Source organism: Amblyomma americanum, chromosome 11 (genome assembly GCF_052857255.1).
Source record: "Amblyomma americanum isolate KBUSLIRL-KWMA chromosome 11, ASM5285725v1, whole genome shotgun sequence".
NCBI lineage: Eukaryota > Metazoa > Arthropoda > Arachnida > Ixodida > Ixodidae > Amblyomma > Amblyomma americanum.
Genome location: NC_135507.1, coordinates 78,480,574 through 78,502,303, shown reverse-complemented (window position 1 = coordinate 78,502,303; position 21,730 = coordinate 78,480,574). Strand labels below are relative to the sequence as shown.

Genomic DNA, 21,730 nt, shown 5'->3' with positions numbered 1-21,730 from the left:
CATAAAAACGTAACTTAAAAATTACCATAAAGGAAGTGAAAACATGGTCAAGAGAAAAAAACATCGAAAAAAGACGCAGGACCAGGGGAAGACACACACAGACTGTCGCCGAAAAACATGGGGACGAGTCCAGAGAAAGCATGAAAGGAAATGGGGGGAGGGGTGGAAATGATTGCGGAAGACGTGTTCCTGAGAAGGCGTGGCAAGAGAAGCAGGACACAAGCTAAAGTTAAAATTGATCAAAGAAGAGGGAAAAAATTGATTCAGGGGGTAAGGGATGGGTCGGGGCGGAAGTCTAGGGTTGGAAGAAACAATTCATCGAAGGTGTGAGGAGCTGGTGAATTCCCTGGCCATGCGCAAGACCTGCCTAAAGAATTACGGCAAGGCCGAAATGTACCTGAGAGATTCGCAGTTTCCTCTGGATATGTTGATTCCAGCTGGTTGTAAGGTTTTAAATTCATTAGGAATGCTTCTTTGCGTGTCCTGTCCTTTGCAGGTTTGAAACCTGATTGAAGAAAGAACAATTTAAGTTCATCGAAGTTGTGACCGCGTTGAATAAAATGTTCCGCCACCACCGTCTAAAGGTTCACTGCTGTGTCAGCTCGATGACCATTTAGTCTGGTGTTCATTGATTGCCAGGTTTTTCCGATATATTGTTCCTGACAGTAGGAGCATTGAACTATAAGATAATATCAGACGACGCGCAGTGAAAGCTAGTCTTTATACCGAAGCAGAAGTCACTTGTCGGGCTTCTACAATTATTTCCGCCTTGTAAGTGCTTGCATGCGTTGCCTATAGGTCGAGAGCATGCAGTTACTGTCCTTATCAAGCCAGACGGTACTATGTCTTTCAGGTTTGTGATGCGTCGGGAATTATTTTTGGTGAGACGATCGTTGCCAGTTATAATAGAATGGCATTCTGGCAGAATGTTGTTTATGTTCAGAAGGGTGTTCGAACATTTTGTTAAAAGTGCAGGAGGCCGCTCACTGTTAGTTTTTGTTCGTTTTCTTAGGCACCTCGACTCGTTTTAAAGTCATCGCTCGTTGGAAAGCATTAACAAAAGGAGTTCTGAGTATAGTTTCTACCAATTAGGGTGCTATTTAGTCACAGAAGGGGTTTAAAGTGGTCGTCGTCAGTGCACATTCTTCTCAGGCGCCTTGGCTGTCCTACAAATATGCCTTGCTTACAATGTCTACGATGATGGCCAGTGAAATCCAAGTAATGCTGTCGGGCTGTAGAGTGTGGCTTTCAGCTGGCTATTTTATAAATGGACGGTAGTGTCGGGAAAATTGAATAGCGTTGTACAATATTGGACGGCAAATTTAACGCTTGAGTGGAACGAATTAATGTGCGAGACGGATGCGTTTTAGGGTCTCAGATCCGTGTTCCTATATTTAAAAAAAATTTCGTCTACGTAACGAAGGTATATGAGCGGTTTTCTTGAAGATGAATTTAGATGTTTAGACTCCAGTAGCTCAATAGAAATATTGGCATAATTCGGTGCGAAGAAAGTGCCCATACTTGTTTCAAATACTTAAAGGTAATAACAAGAATCGAACTGAAAATAGTTGAGCGTGAGTAGCAATTGAAGCAGCGAGATATACACTTCAGTTTAATGTGGGTGTATTTTTTAGGTTAGAGCGTAGAGGAGCGCATTGATCCCTTCATTTAAGGAAATATTTATGCAATATTGGCCTTTCTTCTTTGGTCAATTTTATCTTTAGCTCGTTCCCTGATTGTTTCGCCCCCATTTCTCAGGAACAATTCTTCGCATTCCTTTCCACCCCTCACACACTTCCCGTCATGCCTTCTCTGAACTCGCCCGCATGTTTTCTCTGTTTCTTTTATTATTTGCTTTTTCGGTATTTCGTTCTACCATGCTGACTAATCCTTCATCTGAGTTTTTCAGGTCAACACAGCCAGTCATACCAAGCCACCCGTCACAGCTGGACACACAACCTTTCAAGGCCACGCTGGCCATCTCTCCACGCTCCACACCCTCGGAATCCTTTCTGCTGAGTTGCCTTTCTCCTTTCACAGTTCTAGAGGTCAACCGGTTAATCAACTTTAGCAGCCATCATGCCTGGTCAACATTCACCCCCTCCATCCTAACACCATTCCCACTTCACACCCTCCTCACCGTATTCGGGCCTTCATCCCCGGAAGGATGACCCTTTTTAAACCCCGCCAATGATTAATGCTTTGCGCAGACGAAGGAAGTCCTGTCCTCTTGTCGGAACGTTGGCAACAACTCTGAGGGTTTCGCTCCTTTGTTCACTTTGACAGCACATATGCAGGAAGAAACGAGGGAGAAATAAAGAACTTTAAACGGCTCTTAAAAAACCTTGATAGTAAAAACCGGATCAATTCAGTGGTAAAAAGAATAATGTAGAACTGTATGCAAGCTGTAGAAACCACATCTTTAAGGAATATATTTCTGATATCTCAAGAGTCAGTGCCCTACACTTTACAGCTAGTTCGGGCTGTCTTAGAACGCGAAGATACAAAAGTAAATTTAACCAACAAGATGACACGTGAGCAATGATCGGTACATACAGAAAGAATTGAACATCTTATACAAGAATGTGGCGCTCTCTGAGGGATGTCGATGAAGACACAGTCACTCTTTCAGAGGCCCTAGGGTTTAGAGGCCACCTTGGCTATGTGAATGAATCTGCGCAAAGAAGATAGAAAAAGCTATTCTAATCTTGGAAGAAGAGCGGGATTAAGATTTGTATTTGAAGAAAATGGTGAATTTACAGACCAGTTTATTACACCTTTAAAAAATTACCAAGCAAAAAAAAAAGCCGAGCATGGTGGCAACTGCTACCACCCCGTTTCAAACGGGACACTGATATCCTCCATCCATCCACATTGGGCAAGACGGCGAATCAGTGGAGGTCCACGCATAGCTTGTTCCTCTATATTCTCGTTCCTATCACATTTTTTTAATGAACACGATTTCGCGGGTTAAATTCAAGGTGTGCAGGCCGAGCTTCAACAAGACGAAAAGCAAAAGCTCCGGTTAATTGCGTAGGATCTGTTAAAAGGTTCGAAGTGGCCTAAAAACATTTTGTTCTTCCTTAACGTTTTGCACTGCGTACATATGTGTTTTTAGAAGATGTCAACACAGCATAAAAAGCGATCTTGGAGCAGACAGCCACCGATTGAAAAATCGAATGAGCGTCCTTCTTCATTGATTTCTTTGACTCCAATGTCCAGTCGCGATGGTAAATGTAAAATGAGCAAATGTGAAGCGCCTTTCGACAGGACCAACCGCCTGTCTTCGCTAACAGCTGAAAAAGCCCGCTCCAGCTGTGATAAGTTCTTAGTGGGCGACCGCAGTTACGCAAATTGCTCGCGCGTGTGTAGCGTTAGAACATTCTACTAAGGACGCCAGAGTAGCGCAGCCCCTGCCGGACTTAAGGACAAAACAACGTACACTAGAATTACGTGCTACAGACTTCCTGCAAAATTCGCAGTCAGTGGAGGACTGCGTTCCAAAATCCCATGCGATGTTTCCTTCACATTGAGGTCCTCTATTAGAGTATCCTCCTAACAGTGTTATAGTATTGAGGTCCGGCTAGTATTTGTGCAACCGTCGATATACTTCAGGATCACATTCGTTCTTCCCGGACAGAATCATCTCGACATCGTCTCTCAACTATTCCATGCCTTCGTCGAGACATTTTACGAGATCGTTTTCTTGCCTGCAATAGTCCACCGTCGATAAATAAGCTACCGATAGCCATTGCCTTTTATCGCCGATAGCTCCCGTTACCCAGGCACGTTCCTTGCAATTTTATTTTATACCTTGTTTTTTTGTTTTTCGACGTAACAACTTACCAGTGCCTCACCCCTTCACTCCGCTGTTTACCTTTTGCACTACTCTAAATTGTATAGCCATCGATAAACACTGGGTAGTCTACATCCCTGAATTTCAAATAGAGCGAATACACCTATTTCACTTTCCTTTAAATCCTGATCTATTTCTGACCGTATCGCTCTTTCTCTGCCCTTACACATGTTTGCGCGCCTGATCCTGTGCTAAATTTATTTTATATATTTACTTCCTGATGCTCCTAGTGGCCATTTTGTTGTCCCGGCCTTCACTATTGCATTATACGCTTCGCTGATACTTAATCTGAAGCCTGGAGTTCTCGTCGACCCCATAAATAAAGCTACTGCATGGCCTACCTGGCCCCTGTCGGTCCCTGCGCCCCACCTGCACTAAAATGGATGTCATTTCTTTCAAATCGCCGGAAAACGCCTACTCCATGCACTAACCTGTCAAGTAGGCTTTTCCCAGCGGGATCCAGCAGCGGGCCGCGAAGCTGTGCGCACTGGGTCTGGTAACTGGGTGTAGGAAAAAATGTGCCCGGATGATTCGCTCCCGGAAAATACATCCCCCGAAAACATGTCCCCTGAGGAAGCACCCACTTTGAGAAAAAGTACCCAAGCAAAATTTCACCCGAACAATGAATTCTTCAGGCAGCCCACTTGAGAAAAAAAATTGTCCTCTTTATTGGACTCTTTCTTGACTGAGATTAGATGTCAGCATGAAGTATTTGGAGCACTATATCACACTATGGTTGTGTAGTGCAGGTCAAGCCAACGTTTCTCTTCCCAATGTTTTGAAAGCGTGGCTAGTGCTTTTATTGTCTCTTTCATTTTGACCGATTTCCATCAAGCCCCGGTTAATAAGATTAAGTTCTAGTTACTCCCCCTTCTACTTCTTCTCCCTGCGATTTCACGATAGTGAGCCAAAGGTGACCGATCAGGGGGAGAGGGAGAGAATCGGTCAAAGGAGAGAATAAGAACGCCATCCGCTGGAGGGCCTCATTTGAGGTGGTGTTTGCTGATTTATTCTTGCGTTGTATGTGACTGTAGTTAGTTCATTGTTCGGGATAGACATGCAGAGATGTGGAGGGGAGATATCGGAGAGATGGGGTTGGTAGGGTGCGGAAAAAAGCTCGTCTTCGTAACTTTCCTGCTTCCCAGCGTTGAAGAAACTTTCGTTGACCACTGCGTCGTCTGTTTTTCTGCTCCGCCGTGTCTGCTTGCCAGCATCGGACTGCAGATCAGTTTGTAGAGACGTTTGAACACGTGATGCGCGAGCCGCCGACCAACCGGCCGTCGTGTGAATAGGTCTTTATACCACCTGACGCCTTATAACATTCTCTTTCACTCGGCCGGTCAGCTCATGTTCGGCTCTCCACTGGTTGAAATAAAACCATCACCTTCTTCAGCACATGCGCAAACGACAGATGACAACAGCTGTCAAGCAAGCACGCAGCACTTCGAAGGCAGAGTACGGATCTCGTGGAACTGGGTCCCGCCCGCGTCACGAACATGCGTTTGCTTTGAACGAATTTTCTAGGCAGCAGAAGAGTCTCCCCTCATTTCTCCAAGCGCACGTCATCTTGGTAAAAGAGGGGATTTTCGTCTCTGGTATCACCGCCTTCACTGTCCTCTCGGGGAGAACCCCGGCTGCCACTCACCTATCTCCCTTACCCCCTCCACTTTAGTTGAGGCGCTGTGTCTCTGGTTTGAGTCACCGGCGATAAGCATGTGTGTACTCTCTCCCTCTCTCCGACTTTCGTCTATCCTCTACCTGTTACCACCGCCATTATGGCTTTGTCCCTTCGCACACTTTTGGCTCTGCCCTCATCTCTCGGCTTTTCATCGTTAATCTCCTAGGTATCACTCCCTTCCCTATGAGTCACTTTTTCAGAGTTGCTCTTGATTCATACTTCCTGACCTATTTTCTCTAAGTTGTCCAAGCTACAAAACCAATTGACCACTCCGTGCTCATGTTCTGCGCTGTCATGTCCGCCATGCTCATTTACTATGTCTTTAGCGGCCACGCTTTCCTCCATTTCTGTCCACCTTTCCCTCAGTATTCGGCTCTCCCCAATCTCCCTATTCCAGCTACCGTTCCAGGGCATCCACGTACGAGGCTTGTGTGTGGTTTCCACTGTGTATCCTCATAAAGTGAGCACACAACACCTGCACAAGAATACTTCATCGTTTAGCACCATGTAATTATTGCTACCAGAAAAATCAGTAGAATATGTACAGGCTCAGACACCGCGTGAAAGCTCGTTGTCATACAAACTTTCAAAAGTTCGCTCATGCGCAATAAGCCAAAGCACAAAGCACATACGACGCTAGAATGTAGTTTTCAAACTATGAACAAACTTGCCCGAATGAAATTAATAACAGATATATTTTGTCATGCAAAAACGCCGACTCCCGCCTGGAAAACGATTAACTACTATTTGGTCACGCATGTTTCCGTTGTATCTACACAGCAGGAAAGCGTAATTAAAGAGCTAGGAGGAAGCCTGAGAGTGGCGGAGATAGTACTGGTTGTCCATGGTACCCTTTCTAGCTTACAACGAACCCCAAGACGAGTCAGTCTCAGCAGCTGCAAGGCGTTTTAGTCAAGGTGTAATGAGATAACCCAAAACAGCTCAATTCTCCGGAAAGCCCAGCAGCCTGCATGACCTGAGGCATCCAGAAGGCTTACTCCAGAAGCAAGATAAGGGAAGAGGGGCGTCTACAATAGAAGGGCCACGCCCGACCAGGTGCGGCCACTGCCTGCAGCTCCGCGACGAATGGTGCCAACCAATAGCGTGCCTTCTTTTCGGGCACATGATGCTACGAACCTACGTTTTGAAAACCGTCGCGCACCGGTCAGGAACGCGATGTGATGTCAACGTGATGTCAAACGTTCATGGCCTGGCTGGCAAAATAGTCTTGCTTCTGAACTGGTTTCGCTTAGTAAAGAGTTCTCCGACCGTCTCTATTCTCCAAATTATATACGCCTCGGTGTGCGCCACACATAGTCGCACCTCCTGAACTAAGCTGACAACAGTCACATACTGCAATCGGGTAAACGCTCGGAAGGGGAGATATATAAATACAGATATAAAATGTATAATACATAAAGTTATATAATACGTAAAACCTATAAAAACATAGTAAAGCAGGGCGCATAATGAGACTTTCTCGGAAACCATTGTAGTTATGGAATTTTCGCTTTCAAACCCGTGACGCCATGAGAATTAAGGTGTACTGCCATTTTTATGAACAGAAAGAGCACACGTGGTCGGCGTGGTAGGCGTATATCTCTTCTTCTATTAAACTGCAATTTGCATTATTCTTAACATAAACCACTAATAGGAAATTTATCCAGAACAGTTGGAAGTCGCTTGTGCAATGGCGAAATTTTCATTCAAAGTCACCACGAATAGCAACAGGATGATCTCAATGCTTTTACAAAGCACACATCTAACCCTTTTACCGAAGTCTGATTTGCTCCATTGTGAAATTATAGTCAGTGAAGGAGACATGAACCGAAGTATTTCAGCAGTAATTTAGTTACTGAAGTGGCTACCACCGATGAATAAAGTGAAAGAATTCGGCGACGCCGATAGCAACAAACGTGCTCGGTGGTAATCGAGGAGGCACCTTCAAGATAAGGCGCTAAAAAAAATCTGAAACAACCCAGAATAATGTCGAAATAGTTGCGCCTGGCTGCAGTCCTTCCAGATAACGCTGATTGCATCTCGGGTAATAAAGTGGTATACGCGGGCGCCAACGGTTTCGAACACGAACGAGCAAGTAGTACAACACTTACGCGGCATTACTTCTCTCAAAAAGCATCAGCCTGATGTTTAAACAAAAAGTAAGATCAACAGCAGCAAAGAAAATGCAAAATAAACACTGACAGCGCAAACAATGATGGCTCAAGAAGATTTTCACTGAGGCCGCGTCCTCGAATCGGCGTCCACACTCGTACACGGTCACCAGGCTTGTATTGCGAGTGGCGACGAAGTCATACGCGGAATACGGAATAGCCGGCTGAAGTGCGGAAGGGAAGGTGTTCCCAGGGTGTGCCAAAAGATGACTCACGCTTGTCTGTTTTGGCTAAGCGAAACCAACACTGCTTCTAACTACAGGCTGTATACCCCACCCTACCATTGTAAATAAATTATCGCAGAAAAAATGCGAGGGAGATTAGGGGGACCCGAAAACGGGAAGGGTACGTTTCTATATGGCAGCTGGGTAGTGGATCACTGGCAAAAGGTCCATTCTCTGACTGCCACTCCTTGAGACGGAGTATTCTTTCGTTCTTCTGTCTCCCAGCTTTGACAGGATGTAGACCTCCTCCACCCCGCGACGTAACCAAGATGCGGTGGTGCTGATGTCAGCAGCGACTTTCGCCTGGCAGGCAAAACAGGTTGCGCCTGCCCGTGCCTACCGCAGCTGTGGCAACTATCGGCGGCTGTATCATGCCTGTGCACTGCAGAATAAGCATGTGATGACCTGCATCGTCACTGATGGATCCGCTTAGTAGCATAAAACGAAATTTAAATTAGCCTCGATAGGTTTCTCGCACATAAATATAGCATTTAGAAACTGGCTAACAGGCGATGGGCCACGGTAGTAGAGCGTGAAGTCTGTTATTCGACTGGCACTGCCACTCAGTGCATTTAATAGCATGCAAGTTACTGTGTTCATTCACCTGAACATCAGGATAGTAGGCTGATTATTGCACAAGGAAAAAACACACATATGTAGCTGCACACGTATTTATCACCTTGAGCCGGTGGGCACGGGGCGCCCGCAGGTTCACGCGCCCCCAAGGAATGCGTTCTTTTGTTAATAGCACATCATGCTTTAATGGCGCGTTTTATGGCATTTAATAGTTATTTTAAACTGTTTCTTAATATGACCGACGGAATTATTTGATTCCAGTAGAAAGAAGTCTGGTAGGTTCACGCGCCCCCAAGGAATGCTTTCTTTTGTTAATAGTACAGCATGCTTTAATGGCGCGTTTCATGGCATTTAATATTTATATTAAATTGTTTCTTAATATGACCGACGGAATTATTTGATTCCAGTAGAAAGAGGTCTGGTAAGTTTTGTCAATCTTACGCGGTCGCGTTGGCCTGCTTAGAATCGCGTACCTAAAGTGTGCTAAACGCCACAAGCTTTTTCATTGCATCATGCATGTGTCGTGTTTCGTGAGGCAGTACATGATCGCGAAGCTTGTTTGGAAAGAAGCAGCCCCAGACAAGTTAATAGTAGACACGTACGTGGCGAGATTGAGAGGGGACGCGGCAATGAAAAGTGTTTTCAATATTTATGCATGCGATATGTAACTAAACTTGGTGCAAATATGAAATATCTACGCTAGTTTAAGTAATGCCTTTTATTTTTAGCCATACCTGGTGCAGTTCTGGGTAATTATAATTAACAACCTCGTCAAGTCACCCCAAAGTCTTAAATAATTGAGTAGAAGGCGCGCAAATTATTTTATGCCAGCATGTACACAAAACCCTGTTCTGTATGATGACGTGATTAGTTCTTTTTACATGATCAGTACTTATGCGTGCATAGTTACATGAAAATGTTTCTTACAAAAATAACATAGTCCTGCACGTATAGAGAAAAATCGAGATATTTATCATGCTCCTCAACGTCTGAGGAATAGTTTTCCACAAAAGAATCATTTTATTTTCATGCGTTACGGAATTACGAAGGTGTGAGTGAGGCGAGTCGCAAGAAATGTGCGAGGTCAGAAAACGAACCTTAAAGTTTAATCCATCGTTTATGGCCTCTCCGCTTTCGCTTTGGTCAAAAAATGCGGCACTGAAATCAAAGAAGTTACCTCACGATTTTCGACGACCACACAGCTAAAAAGCGGACCAAATAGATTCGATAAGGATAATGGGTCCTTACAGAATACGGCCCCTGTGGGTTGTTTTTGCTGGCGTTTTCTAATGCTTATCTAACCTCCCTTTTCGTCGGAAGTAACACCGTTGACACGGTAATGTATCGAGACCGGCAAACTTCAGTCTTTCCTTGTGCTTTTAATGCCACCATAAATTTTCCTGTAACCCTTTATCTGCAGAAGATGATCTCAAGCAGGGGACAAAATTTTTACTCCATTGTGGTAAGACAAATACAAGTAGAGCCGTGTATTGCAATATATACCGCTCTAGTGACCGATTACCTTTATCATCGTTATGGCTTCTTTCTTTTTAGCGTAACGCTTTATTAATAAAAATTAGCAGCATCGTAGTCCACCGCAATTCTTTCTTTTACTTACGCTTAATACAAGCTTTGGCGATGTTAATAATTAATTTGTTGTCTACAGCTCGAAGAGGAAATCAACATCCACCGAGCCCTGTGCCAAAAGCACGTCGTTCGCTTCCACAGCCACTTTGAGGACGTCAAGAACGTGTGCATCATCTCGGAGCTGTGCACAAGACAGGTGTGTTAACATTCCTGCTTTCGGTGGTATATATTTCCACTTAATTTCTTTGCCTTAATTCAAAAATGTGGATGTGGTTATCAAGGTTCGTTTTCATTTCGTTTAATGGTGCTTAACGTGCCAAAACAACTCTTGCTGTGAGGAACGCTGTATCGGAGGCCTGCGGAATAATTTCGACCACCTCAATTTTCTAACGGTTACTGACTTCGCGCAGTACATTGGCCTCTTGCATTTCGCCTCCGAGAAAGAGCGACCACCGCGGCTTTGATGGAACTTGTTTCTTTCGGGTCAGCAGCCGAGCCCCATAGCCACTGAGCTTATACCACGGTGCTCAGGGTTGCATCCATGCAGTAATTAGACTGCAAGATCACATTTAGAACAGCGCGGACTGGACACCAACAGAGTAGCCATGCAGCCTAGTTTGTGTGTATTAAACTTAAAGAAACCAGAGACAAAAAAATCGGCACAAACTTAAAACTGCTTACGAGTAGGAATGCGAAAGCATTACTTCTTCTGGGTGCTACTGCCACCCAGACACACCACCCACACACGCACGCGCGTACGACACCACCCTGAACGCTGTACCTGCTGGCTACTCCGCGGTTGCGAAGGGTCAAGCGGTCGCCGACGACATAGGGGTAATGCATGCATGATGCTCCCGCGTTAAAAGCGGAAGACAGAAAGAGAAAATATACAGAACAGCACAGGATGGAACTAGAGGAGCAAGGCAGCACAAGCGCATTTCGAAGACGGCTCTTCTTGATAGACCGAGCTTGCGGTGCCTGCTCCTCGTCTCCCATCCATCGCGCCCTCTTCAGTATGAAGACCCACCGACAAGTGAAATTTTGCGCTGTCGGCACGAAACCTTTTTTAGAATTAATTTCGCTTCTATGCGTAGCGCCCTGCACTTTAATCCTCTTGGTCGTTTAGATGGCCCCTTCACTTCTCTTTGCAAGTAGATTAGCCACATTGAGCCTTATCCGTTAACCTTCGGGCCTTCCTTCTTGCTATGTCGCTTTCACTCCGACGATTAGATCTGGCAAGCTCTGCTTTATCATCGAGTCGCTTGCGTTGTCACTATGGGCGACGCCCAATGCGCAGGCAGCAATTCACCATCCATGGCACAAATACCTTCTTATCGTGAAGCCGCACCTTGACAGGCACCTTTCTCCCCAAGTGTTAAACTGCCAGCCTCTCGAGTACGCTTTCAAAGCGAAAGCTTTACTGGCCGAGAAGTTGGATTTCCCCGTGGCGGTGCTCCGAGGAGGCACATGACGTCACAACGTGCGCCTCGCCGCGGATATTTCTCTCTCTCTCGCTCCCTACTCACTACGGCGCATGCGCCACTTGTAGCACCGATCCACAGGTGTTCCGCCGCACCTTTCCTCCAAATCGATTTTTCAGTTTTCTCTTTCTACTTTCCCTCCTTCCTTTATCCCTTTCTTTACGGCGTGGTTCGGGTGTCCACCGAGATATGTGACACGGTTACTGTGCCATTTCCTTTCCTCAAAAACAAAACAAAACGAGTGAGCCGACGGCGCTCATAGACTTCATTGTCGTTCACAACTTTGCACAACCATTCGTTTTCAAGTAAAGGTGCACAACTATCTCCGTGGGTCAGTGGGAACCCCAATCTCGCTTTCGTGTACGTGGCTTTGGTGTCCAACTGCAAAAGCCTGCTTTGATTGCATTCCGCGCACTGGCTAGGCAGTGCGCCCTCCCTGCCACCTTCGGAGGTGGCATGCAATTAATGGTTGATCACAAGAGATTGATCACCAAATTATCGCTGCTGCCTAGCTATTGTTGTAGTGCTGCATGTCAGTCACAACGCGTTCAGCGCTCGTGCATTCAGGCCACATCTTTCTCTCACCACCGCCACATGTATCAAAGCTCGAGTGAGACATCCGCATATCCAGGGAGCCAGTTATGCGCCCTTCCGTTCCGCAAAGCCATCGCCGTCTAGAACATTGTCAACGCCAACGCCAATGAACACAGTGATCGCCGACATCTTTCGCTTTGTAAATCCTATATTAGCTGAGCTAATCCACATTAATTTTTGCTATCGCAGTCGCCATTATTATTCATGCGCGAGCGAGACAGCCCGAACGCAAGAGTACGTGCAAACCAAGTCGGAACGCGCGGCCGGATTGATGGCGTGTTTCAGTTCTCTCCATAGCGGTCGTATTTCATTTTGCACAACACCGAATTTTCCCTGCCGAAGATCATCTAGTGTCCGCTTTATGAAAGCCTATGCTATACAAGACTTTCTATAGCTTTAGGCGGTACGCGTTCTCAGGGACAAAATACACTCCATTATGTCGTAAAAAACGCTCTTGACTCGGCCGCGGTTTTCGTCTGGAAAGAACGCAACACGCAAGAGTGAAGACAAGAAATCGCTGCGGATTGGCTCGTCTTCGCTCTTGTTACTTGGGCTGTTTCAAGACAACATGCTCAATCAACGAAGCCGTTTGCGCTTTCATTCTTCCGAGCGATGCTCAGACGACGCTCCTGGCAAGAGCACACTCATTCGTTTTGTTCGTTCGTTCATTCATTCATTCATTCATTCATTCATTCATTCATTCATTCATTTAATCTTTATTAATGAAAGAGAATCGCTGAGTGCGTGACCCCGGCGGAAGGTGTGGTCTTGCAAACTGTAGTGCCAAAAAAAAAATCCTTGTACAAAGCGAACAGAAATGTCCCAAAGAACATTACAGCAGAAATGTGGCGTCATTTTTTTCTTACTTTTTGTCCCCTACACAACTGACGATGCTTAATTACTTTTGAAGGCTTGATGATATTTAGGGTTGTCTATCATCCAAACCGCTGCTATAAAATTAGGTTGTTCCAGGGTCTATTTGGGCCTTCATTTCTTGCGGTAATTTCTGCGAGAATTCTGCGTTCTTGAATCGTAGTTTAGCGCGCAGCCAAAAGCTGAAAACTTCCTTCGTTGCTTCGAAAACAGCCCTGCAATATTCTGGTGCCCTCCAGTGAGCGCTGTGTTTTCTATCACGAAAAGCAATTACTTCAATCAAGCTTTCTCATGACTTGCGTGATTTGAGCAAGTGCGCTAAATGTGCCTAGTCAATTCCTAAGGGACCCCATTTTCTTTGTCATGTTCTTAAGCGCGTCTATCCTTCAAGGGTCTTCCCCAGGTTTCATTGCCGCATTTATTGTGCAGTCTCTTGAGGAGGTGCGCAAGTGCCGTGAGACGCTGACCGAGCCAGAGGTTCGGTACTTCTTGCGCCAGCGGCTCCTCGCCTGTGAGTACCTGGTGCAGGAACAGGTCATCCACCGAGACCTGAAGCTAGGAAACCTGCTCATCGCCAAAGGCTCGCAACTCAAGGAGGCCGACTTCGGACTCACCAACCGCGTACACTACGAGGGGCAACTCATGAGGTCCATCTGCGGCACCACCAATTACATGGACCCCGAGATGCTGACCATCAAGGGCTACAGCTACGAAGCGGACATCTGGTCCATCGGGTGCATCATGTGAGTGTGACCTGATTCAGCACAAATGTTTGCAACCGGTTACAAGATTGATGCTTGCGGATATCTGTAATAGGTATCATAACACTTAGGTGCTTGAATTTATAGTTCCAAGAAAACCTATGCACCAGTGAATGGGGCGCTCATTATCGTAATTGTGTCAACCAGCGCAGACTAGACGAGACACAAACTAACGCAGAAGAAGACACCGCATGCGATTCTTCCTTTTTTGCTATCTCATCCGCCAGTTCAAGGTGTTTCTCTTAATCATCAAATTACGCCACGAGCCCGAACTCTGATTTGCAACCCTCATTGCCACTGACTTGGCGTGCAGTCGTCTACAAAGTCCTTTCGCTGTGGCGCCTCTGATGTTGGGATTCGCAGACACCGGTCACCAGACCGGAAGTGGCCTTAATTTGTAGAGAAACTATGTTTTAAAACCTATTGGCATGATTGCCAGGTACCCAACCGAGTATGGGTATCTTCCTGCCAGTAACTTACCACTGCCGCAATGGAAATATTGTTCATAATAACCGCTATTAGGCCACTTTTCATGTTAAGATAATGATATATCTCGCTCTTCACCTTCAATACCGGGCACTTTCGTGCACCACGAGCGTTCTTTACCCGCACTTATACGTCGCCATTTCGCGGTGATTGCTCGGTAGGGGTGTCATATCATGGCTGTGCCCGCACTCCTTCAAGCTGTGTCGTGCTGAGATGTTGGCACCACAGAGTGTCGGGATTCCCGCGGACACTGACAGGCCGCAAACTCCTTTCCTCAAGTATAATCTACTTGTGGGGTATCCCCCCTTCAACATCCCCAGGATTCTGGACCATGCGCCTCGAAAAACCGGTCGCGCCATCTCGCGACAGCCGGCAGCGCGGCGGCGCGTAACTCAATGGCGACGAAAAATAAAAATTGATATTTCGTCGCGCATAACAGTTAGAAATTAGCTCTCTCGCCTAGATGTTAAATGCATCTTAAAGTTTCATTTAGTCGAGTTTCATCGATGTAGCTTACATATTGCGTTTGCCATGAGCAATGATCTATGACAGCATGGAGCCTATGGCAAGGTCCTGAAAAATAACCCACTTGACTTCAATTTATCGCTCACTACAGCCCTATTTTAAAATATATCGACAAGCTCTAGCAGGTTCACGCAGGGTAATGTCCTACCTTTAAGGAAGTATAAGGTATTTTACATTTCAATGGCGTAAAAGTCTTCCTGCGCTATTTCACTATTGATCATGCATCATCAGCTTTTTCATGAAACGTGTGGCGCCCTCTCTCGGTGCGTTGGAAAGGCACACGTCCCTGCTCGCGGCCGGGCTCGAGTAGCGGAGGCGGCTCGATTCCGGCCGTGCCCTGCTACAGTGTCCCTGCTTTGGTAGGTTGCTTTGGGAGGTTGAGCCTGCCGTACGAATGCGCAGTTTTATCAAAAGTGCCCCCATCGGAGGGAGGCTATGGCCATGGGCTGCTACATAAAATGCTACAAGAAAGCGTGTGCCTTCTATGAGGTATATAGAGGAAATTATAAGAAGACTCTTTTGCTTGACAGGTACATTTTTCATTAAGCGCGTACAGTGACCACACCGGCATAGGTGATAGTGGAATTGCGTACGCAATAACAGTGCAAAGCAATGAAGCTTCTAGGTACTTTCGTTCAAGCAGTGAAATTTGTAATTCCCGGACGCTCATACTTAGAGCTCACTCACCGATACTTGTATATGGTTCTTGCACTGTGCATTCAAAATTGTAAAATCGTGTCTTAATGTCTACATTTCAACACTCATGTTATTAGCCTCAATAGCAGAAAGCTCTTCCAATCTTTTGTCGATGTGGTGCAAGTGCAGCAAGGATGCGTTGAAGTGAATGTTGCATGTGTTGCACATAAGAGGCGGCAAACCTGATGCTGCGTTTTATGCCAGTAGGTTATTTGTCCAATGTAACAATTAGTAGTGTGGTAGTTCACATTTTTGTCTAGGTTGGTAAAGTGCTTCTCACGATTCGATCGTTCGCCGTCGAGAAGGGGTTTACCATTGCTGTAATCGATGCTAGTTTCGGCAATTCTGTCAAAGATGTACGTGAAGGATGAACCGCTAACGAAGACTTCATAGAGTGGCATGCTGGGAACTATTCTGAAGAGTGTGCCATCAGTTCGGCAAGCCAGTAACTACGCCGTTACCCAGAGCAGCAATCAAGAGTCAAACTCTAGTTAAATGTTCTTGATTATAATTTAAATCTGCTAAGAAATGAACAGAAAAATGTATTGTCGGATAACACGATGTTTAAAAGATTACTGTTTTTGTCCAATACGATGACTCGGCGCTCCACCCAACCCGTTTGTGCAATGCGCCGCTAGCGCGATTCATTAGCGACAGGACGCTACATGCTTGCGGCCCTGAATATGCAGTGAATTTACCGTGTTGCGAATATGTGCAACAATACCCATAAGCACTTTCGCACGAGTGGCGCGAACATATTTTTTTTTTGCATAAGTTCCAACCTACCCTCGTTTTTTTTTCTGCCGCTCTCCTATCTACTTTTCGCTATCCTCTCTCTTTGCTTTTAATTCCACCGGTTGCAGTTCCAGTGCTTTAGGAATTAGATAGCAATCGCTGGGCCGGCAACATATTTAGCTTCCATTTTGTATTCTCGTCAGTTGTTGTTGCCTCTGAATCTGTTGGCAAACTACTACTTCTTGGATGTGTGACTCCCGGGGAGTTAGCGCGGCTTTTTAAGCGCACAAACCGCGGGAGTCAGAAGAGGGAGCCGTTTCCACGGAACGATCCAGCGACTTTTAAATGTGCCATGCATCTCCATGTTCCTGGTGCTGGCTCCCTTCCCCTGTCGAGCGGACGGAGAGAATTTCAAGCCGTGGAGAGAAGGGGTTGGGGGGCGATGAAAGAACAACTTAAACCGCGAAGAAAAGTTCGGGGAACCTGAAATAGCTTCAAGCCATGAAGAAAAGAGCCACCGAGAGCCCGGCGATCCTTCCATTGTTATAAACCGGACCCCCCTTCCAACGCGTACACGAGCGCCCGCGCGCTGATGCCGACATCTAGCACGGACGCCTCACCTAGGCTTGCTGGCGTCTCCTGCAGTGCGCATGCGCAGACCGGTTTCGGCTTACGCTAAGAGCGCGGACGCTGAGCGCGTACGCCCAGGAAGGGCCATTCGAGTTGGCGCCTCTAGGCCTTTTTTGGGGTGGGATGACTGTCTTTGAAGTGGCACAGGAGGCCTCCGATAATGATGTCCGGCTTGTGTGTAATTTGCATCCCTTCCTTTCTGAGAACACTGGCCAAGGTTTCGCAGACACCCTTTACGTACTAACTGCATACGCGTTTTTGCCACCAGCGTGTCCTTAGCATAAGCATATCGAGTTGTTTTCGTTGCATCCTTTTCAGTTTTAGATGATACATCGAGTGAAGAATCTTAGGTATCCATTGCCTAGAAATGTTTTCTTTTGCTGATGATTAGTTTTAATGGCGCACTGGCAACCTCGCACCAAGCGCAATGGGTTGAAGTGTTTTCTTCAACACAATGTTAGGTGGAAGACCATTTTCCGAGCACTTCAACTCAAAGAAACCAAGCGCCAGGCTTCGAGAAAACTTCTACGCATTGGAAATCAGTGGGTACACGGCGACACTGCGGAACGAATCACACACCGTCCTCGAGCCGCATGCTCAAAGCGATGTGTCATTGCTGTTGTCGCTGATTTTAAAACAAATATGCAAGAATTGGGAATCGTCTTAACCAAAACTTGCTTGAATTCCACCCTACCCTTAGGGCACAATTTTCAGCACTGTTCCTCCCAAAAAGGCTACGGGAACAATATGCACAACACGCAGCATCAAACGGATGAAGAACGTGGAGAGGCGGTAACGGAAAGGGCCAAGGGTGATTTGAGCAGGTGCATAGGTACGGAGAAATTCTTTTTCAAGAGCTACACGGGCAGCCGGTAGCAGGGTGGTAAGAGGGAGGAAGAAAAGGACAGTGGGGAGGGGTCTCCTGCTGTGCCTTTGCCTGTCTTTCTTGTTTTTTCTCCTTTTACTTTTCCTCGAATCGTGGAGCGCAGTCCATGGTTGCTTTTTGGATGCTCTATGTTTCTGTTCCCTATGGTGCGAAGCACGAGCTGCACGACATAGTCGGCGCCTCTGCGAAAACGGCCCGGAAAGGTCATGGACGCACTCTTGCCTCCAGGCTGTCACAAAAAAAAACTTACAACCGCTAATGTGTCAGTCCTGGCAAAGGGTTTCTCCACACGCCGACAAAAATATCCCAAAAAAGAGATCAGAATTTCTGCAGAAGATTCTTTACTGCCATCAATTTCGGACGAGTTAGCGTGGTTACGCCAGTTGCAACTAGGAGTGCTAGCACTTCGGTTTTCAGTGCTGTTTCAGTGTTCGGTTCCGTTGCGCATAGATGCAGCTGATGAAGACGACGATATCCAAAATACAGCGCAAGAGACTGGTATTTTATGACGCAGAATGTTCGGCTGCGGCGGTGTGGCAGTCGACGGCGGCAAAAAAGCGCTCCGCTGCCGCCGACGCCGGCGAATCGCCCGGAAAAACGCTCCATGCGGGCCACGCTTAACGCAGTAACCAGCAAAACGTATGCGTTCTCGCCGCCTCGGGTTCGAAACTCACTCGCGGCCGTAAAACTTTTTCGATTATTTTATTTCAGGTCAAGTAAATTTCAGACATACAAAGAGGCCACGTCGAAATCCAAAATTGAAGCCTCAGTGCTGCAATGAAAAATGCGACCCCGTTAGCCCGCTGTTCTACCAGCTTGTGGAGGCAACGGTTGGTACCAATGCGGCCACTCGATGGAACCGCATCACCGAGTGGCCGTCGCTCTCATCTGCTCACTCACTGAAAAAGGCAGCGCGTTGGAAATGTTTTCCTTAAGCCCCAACTCGATGGGCACATCCTAGGCATACGGCAGAGCGCCTGCGCGCCCAGCCCCGCGCCGCGACGAGGCAACACAAAGCGGACGTCCGACAAATGAACCGTGACCGCAGCGCTGCGGCCGAACACTGCGAGGCATGCGACCACCGAATGGACGTTGACGGCACTAATGTACTGGAAACCGAAGCTAACCCGCACAGGAGGCTTCTACTTGAGTCGTGGCACATCCAACAGACAGGGAAGAATGTTAATCGCTCCCTGGGGACATTTCCCGCTTCTTACATCCATGGCTTGCAGCCACTGACCCGGATGTCTTACACACGAGGGCTTAAAAAGCCGAGGTTCGAACCATCCGAGGGTTTGTCGACAGCCCGGCGCCGAGATGCGGCGATTTCCCTGTTAATCCTCGTCAGCAGGAAGCGTGCATGGCGAGGCAAGCGGGCGTAGACCGGCGAAGGCAAAGACCGAGCCAGAGGAAAGGAGCCAAGACGTTTTCCCGAAACCGCCCGCCCCCCTTCGCCCGTCTAAGGAAACCACCGCAGTGATAGCGTAGCATAGCGCATGGTCAGCGCGGACGCGGCAAGCAGACGCCGCGTCTAAGCCGCGACGGCGTCGAAGTCAGAGGATGGGGCATACCAACGGGTCCCGAGAAGCGGGCCTGCTTAACGAAATGCTGAAGCGTGTTCAGAGGCAGCAACGACAGGCTGGCGCCTCTTTCCAGATTTTGCGGGGACGCCTGTCAACAGTCGTCCCGAAGACGAGTAGTCTACTACTCGCAGCGGTAGCGATCGGTTGAATATCGGTAATTGGCGTAAAGCTGGGAGCCGCATGGGAATGTTTTGATGTATTTTCATATGTTTCTCTTTTTACTTTTTAAGGGAGAGAGTTTGAGTAATACTGTGGAAGAATGGGGCGTGGCACGTAAACCTGTTGGCCCAAGCATTTCGAGGGTTCATTCCCGGAATTACATTTTCTTATAGCAATTTAGATGTGCTGTGTATTTCAGGAGAGGGTTTGAACCTTGCCGAAATTGGAGGGCGTGCCATGAAGTTTGTAAACCAATGATGGGTTAGTTTGCTGTTGATTGGGCGATGCAAGATGTGGGCCGGGTTTCTAGGTCTTTAAAACCAGGGTCCGGAGCCATGGGAGGTCGTTCTGAGCTAGATTTAGATCCCTTGCATCTTCGGCGGTGCCAATGAAGGAAGATTTTCCCTTAGCCAGTTCCATGTAACCGCCATCACCCCCCATACACCTTGCCCTCGTCTCCCGCATCCTTTAAGCTCCTCAGGACCTGGCTGTCTCGCTACTGGCTGTCATCAGCTGCATCTGGTTAGCCAGTTCCCTGCGTCCATTGACTTTCTTCTGCTGAAGTTTTGATGTACCACCTGGTCGAGAGAGTCATTGCCAAAACGGTAAGTAACAACCTTCCCAAGCCATTCCTTTAAGCACCTCGGTCCATGTTACGTTTTGTGCTTGTTTGCATGTCCTGATTACACAATTCAGGGCGGTCTGTAGAGCTTGTTGGTAACTTTTTTTTAATTCCTACAGCATGACAAGCGTAGAGCTTATATGCGTGTGCAATCACTGTGGATTTGGTTTGTGTGGAAGGATTGTCACGGAAATTCAGTGTGGGGTCATCGTTTCGATTAAAGAAGATAAGAGGCTTAGGCAGAATTCGACACAACCACTAGGTTTCGAACCAAACGCGCTCGAGGCCACAAGCACGCTTTGGTGTTTTGGGGAAAGGAAATGGCGCAGTATCTGTCTAGCATATCGGCGGACACCTGAACCGCGCCGTAACGGAAGGAGTAAAGGGGGGAGTGAAAGAAGAAAGGAAGAAAGAGGTGCCGTAGTGGAGGGCTCCGGAATAATTTCGACCACCCGGGGATCTTTAACGTGCGCTGACATCGCACAGCACACGGGCGCCTTAGCGTTTTTCCTCCATAAAAACGCAGCCGCCGCGGTCGGGTTCGAACCCGGGAACTCCGGATCAGTAGTCGAGCGCTCTAACCACTGAGCCACCGCGGCGGGTAATGATCTGGGAACAAGAACAAACAAAGGACGCGTCTTCGTTTGGAGCTATCCACGAGGGCCACGATTAAACATTAATTCTTTCGCATTCCATGATTTCACAAGCAGTCTTCAGTGTCCTCAAAATTTCTTCGTTTTTTTTCTGACATATAACTGCGAATTTGTAAAGATAATACTTGTACATAGTTCCTGACCACTCTCCCTCCTATAGTTTATGGCTATAGTTATTTCATTTCTCTAATCTGCCTGATATCCCTTTATTTGCGCTGCCCCAGCTCAGGTGCTCGCAGCAGGAAAAATCTTTCCCTTCTTTTCTTTTTATTATTTGGATAAAATCACCGCTACTACTACGACATAGAATTGCCACCCATCACAGTTAGCATTCAACATTGCCCATGCGACACGTGACACGCCGCCGCGGTGGCTGAGTGGTTATGGCGCTCGGCTGCTGGCCCGAAAGATGCGGGTTCGATCCCGGCCTCGGCGGTCGAATTTCGATGCAGGTGAAATTCGAGAGCCCCGTGTACTATGCGTTGTCGATGCATGTTAAAGAACCCCAGGTGGTCGAAATTTCCCAAGCCCTTCACTACGGCGTCTTTCATGGCCTGAGTCGGTTTGGGGCGTTAAACCCTCATAAAACAACGACCATAAAAAATGTACACAACGACCGGTCGTTCATGTTTATAGCATGCAAACAGCTTAAGGCCCTTGCTTACATGGTGCTAATTGCGGTTTACGTAGTGCTCTCATAATTTATTAGGTAAAATTACAACATTTGGCCAGAAAAAAACAGTACAGGGAGACGTCGGAGCAAATGTATTATTATTCCAAAGGATATGCAAGGCACTGCAGATAATTTAGCGAAGCTTAAAGAGATAACATGCAAAGGTCCGAATAATGCAGAAATACAGCAGGCGCCTTCTGCTGGACATAATATTTCTGAAGTACGTAATTAACAAGTAGCGCTATCTCTCTTGTTATTCATAACTTTAGCTCAACATTTTC

The 21,730-nt window shown here is 46.9% G+C and overlaps 1 protein-coding gene and 1 non-coding gene across 2 annotated transcripts; one reads left to right on the top strand and one right to left on the bottom strand.

Moving 5' to 3' along the window:
* The first annotated feature begins 277 nt into the window (after nucleotides 1–277).
* On the top strand, nucleotides 278–13,787 carry LOC144109731 (serine/threonine-protein kinase PLK1-like). Its single transcript, XM_077642528.1, has 3 exons — nucleotides 278–448; nucleotides 10,172–10,288; nucleotides 13,470–13,787. The coding sequence occupies exons 1-3, from the start codon at nucleotides 278–280 to the stop codon at nucleotides 13,785–13,787; spliced, it is 606 nt and encodes a 201-aa protein (XP_077498654.1).
* A 6,863-nt stretch (nucleotides 13,788–20,650) lies between these two features.
* TRNAS-ACU (transfer RNA serine (anticodon ACU)) lies at nucleotides 20,651–20,722 on the bottom strand. The gene has a single exon. It is a non-coding gene; the product is annotated as a tRNA-Ser (tRNA).
* Nucleotides 20,723–21,730: the final 1,008 nt, after the last annotated feature.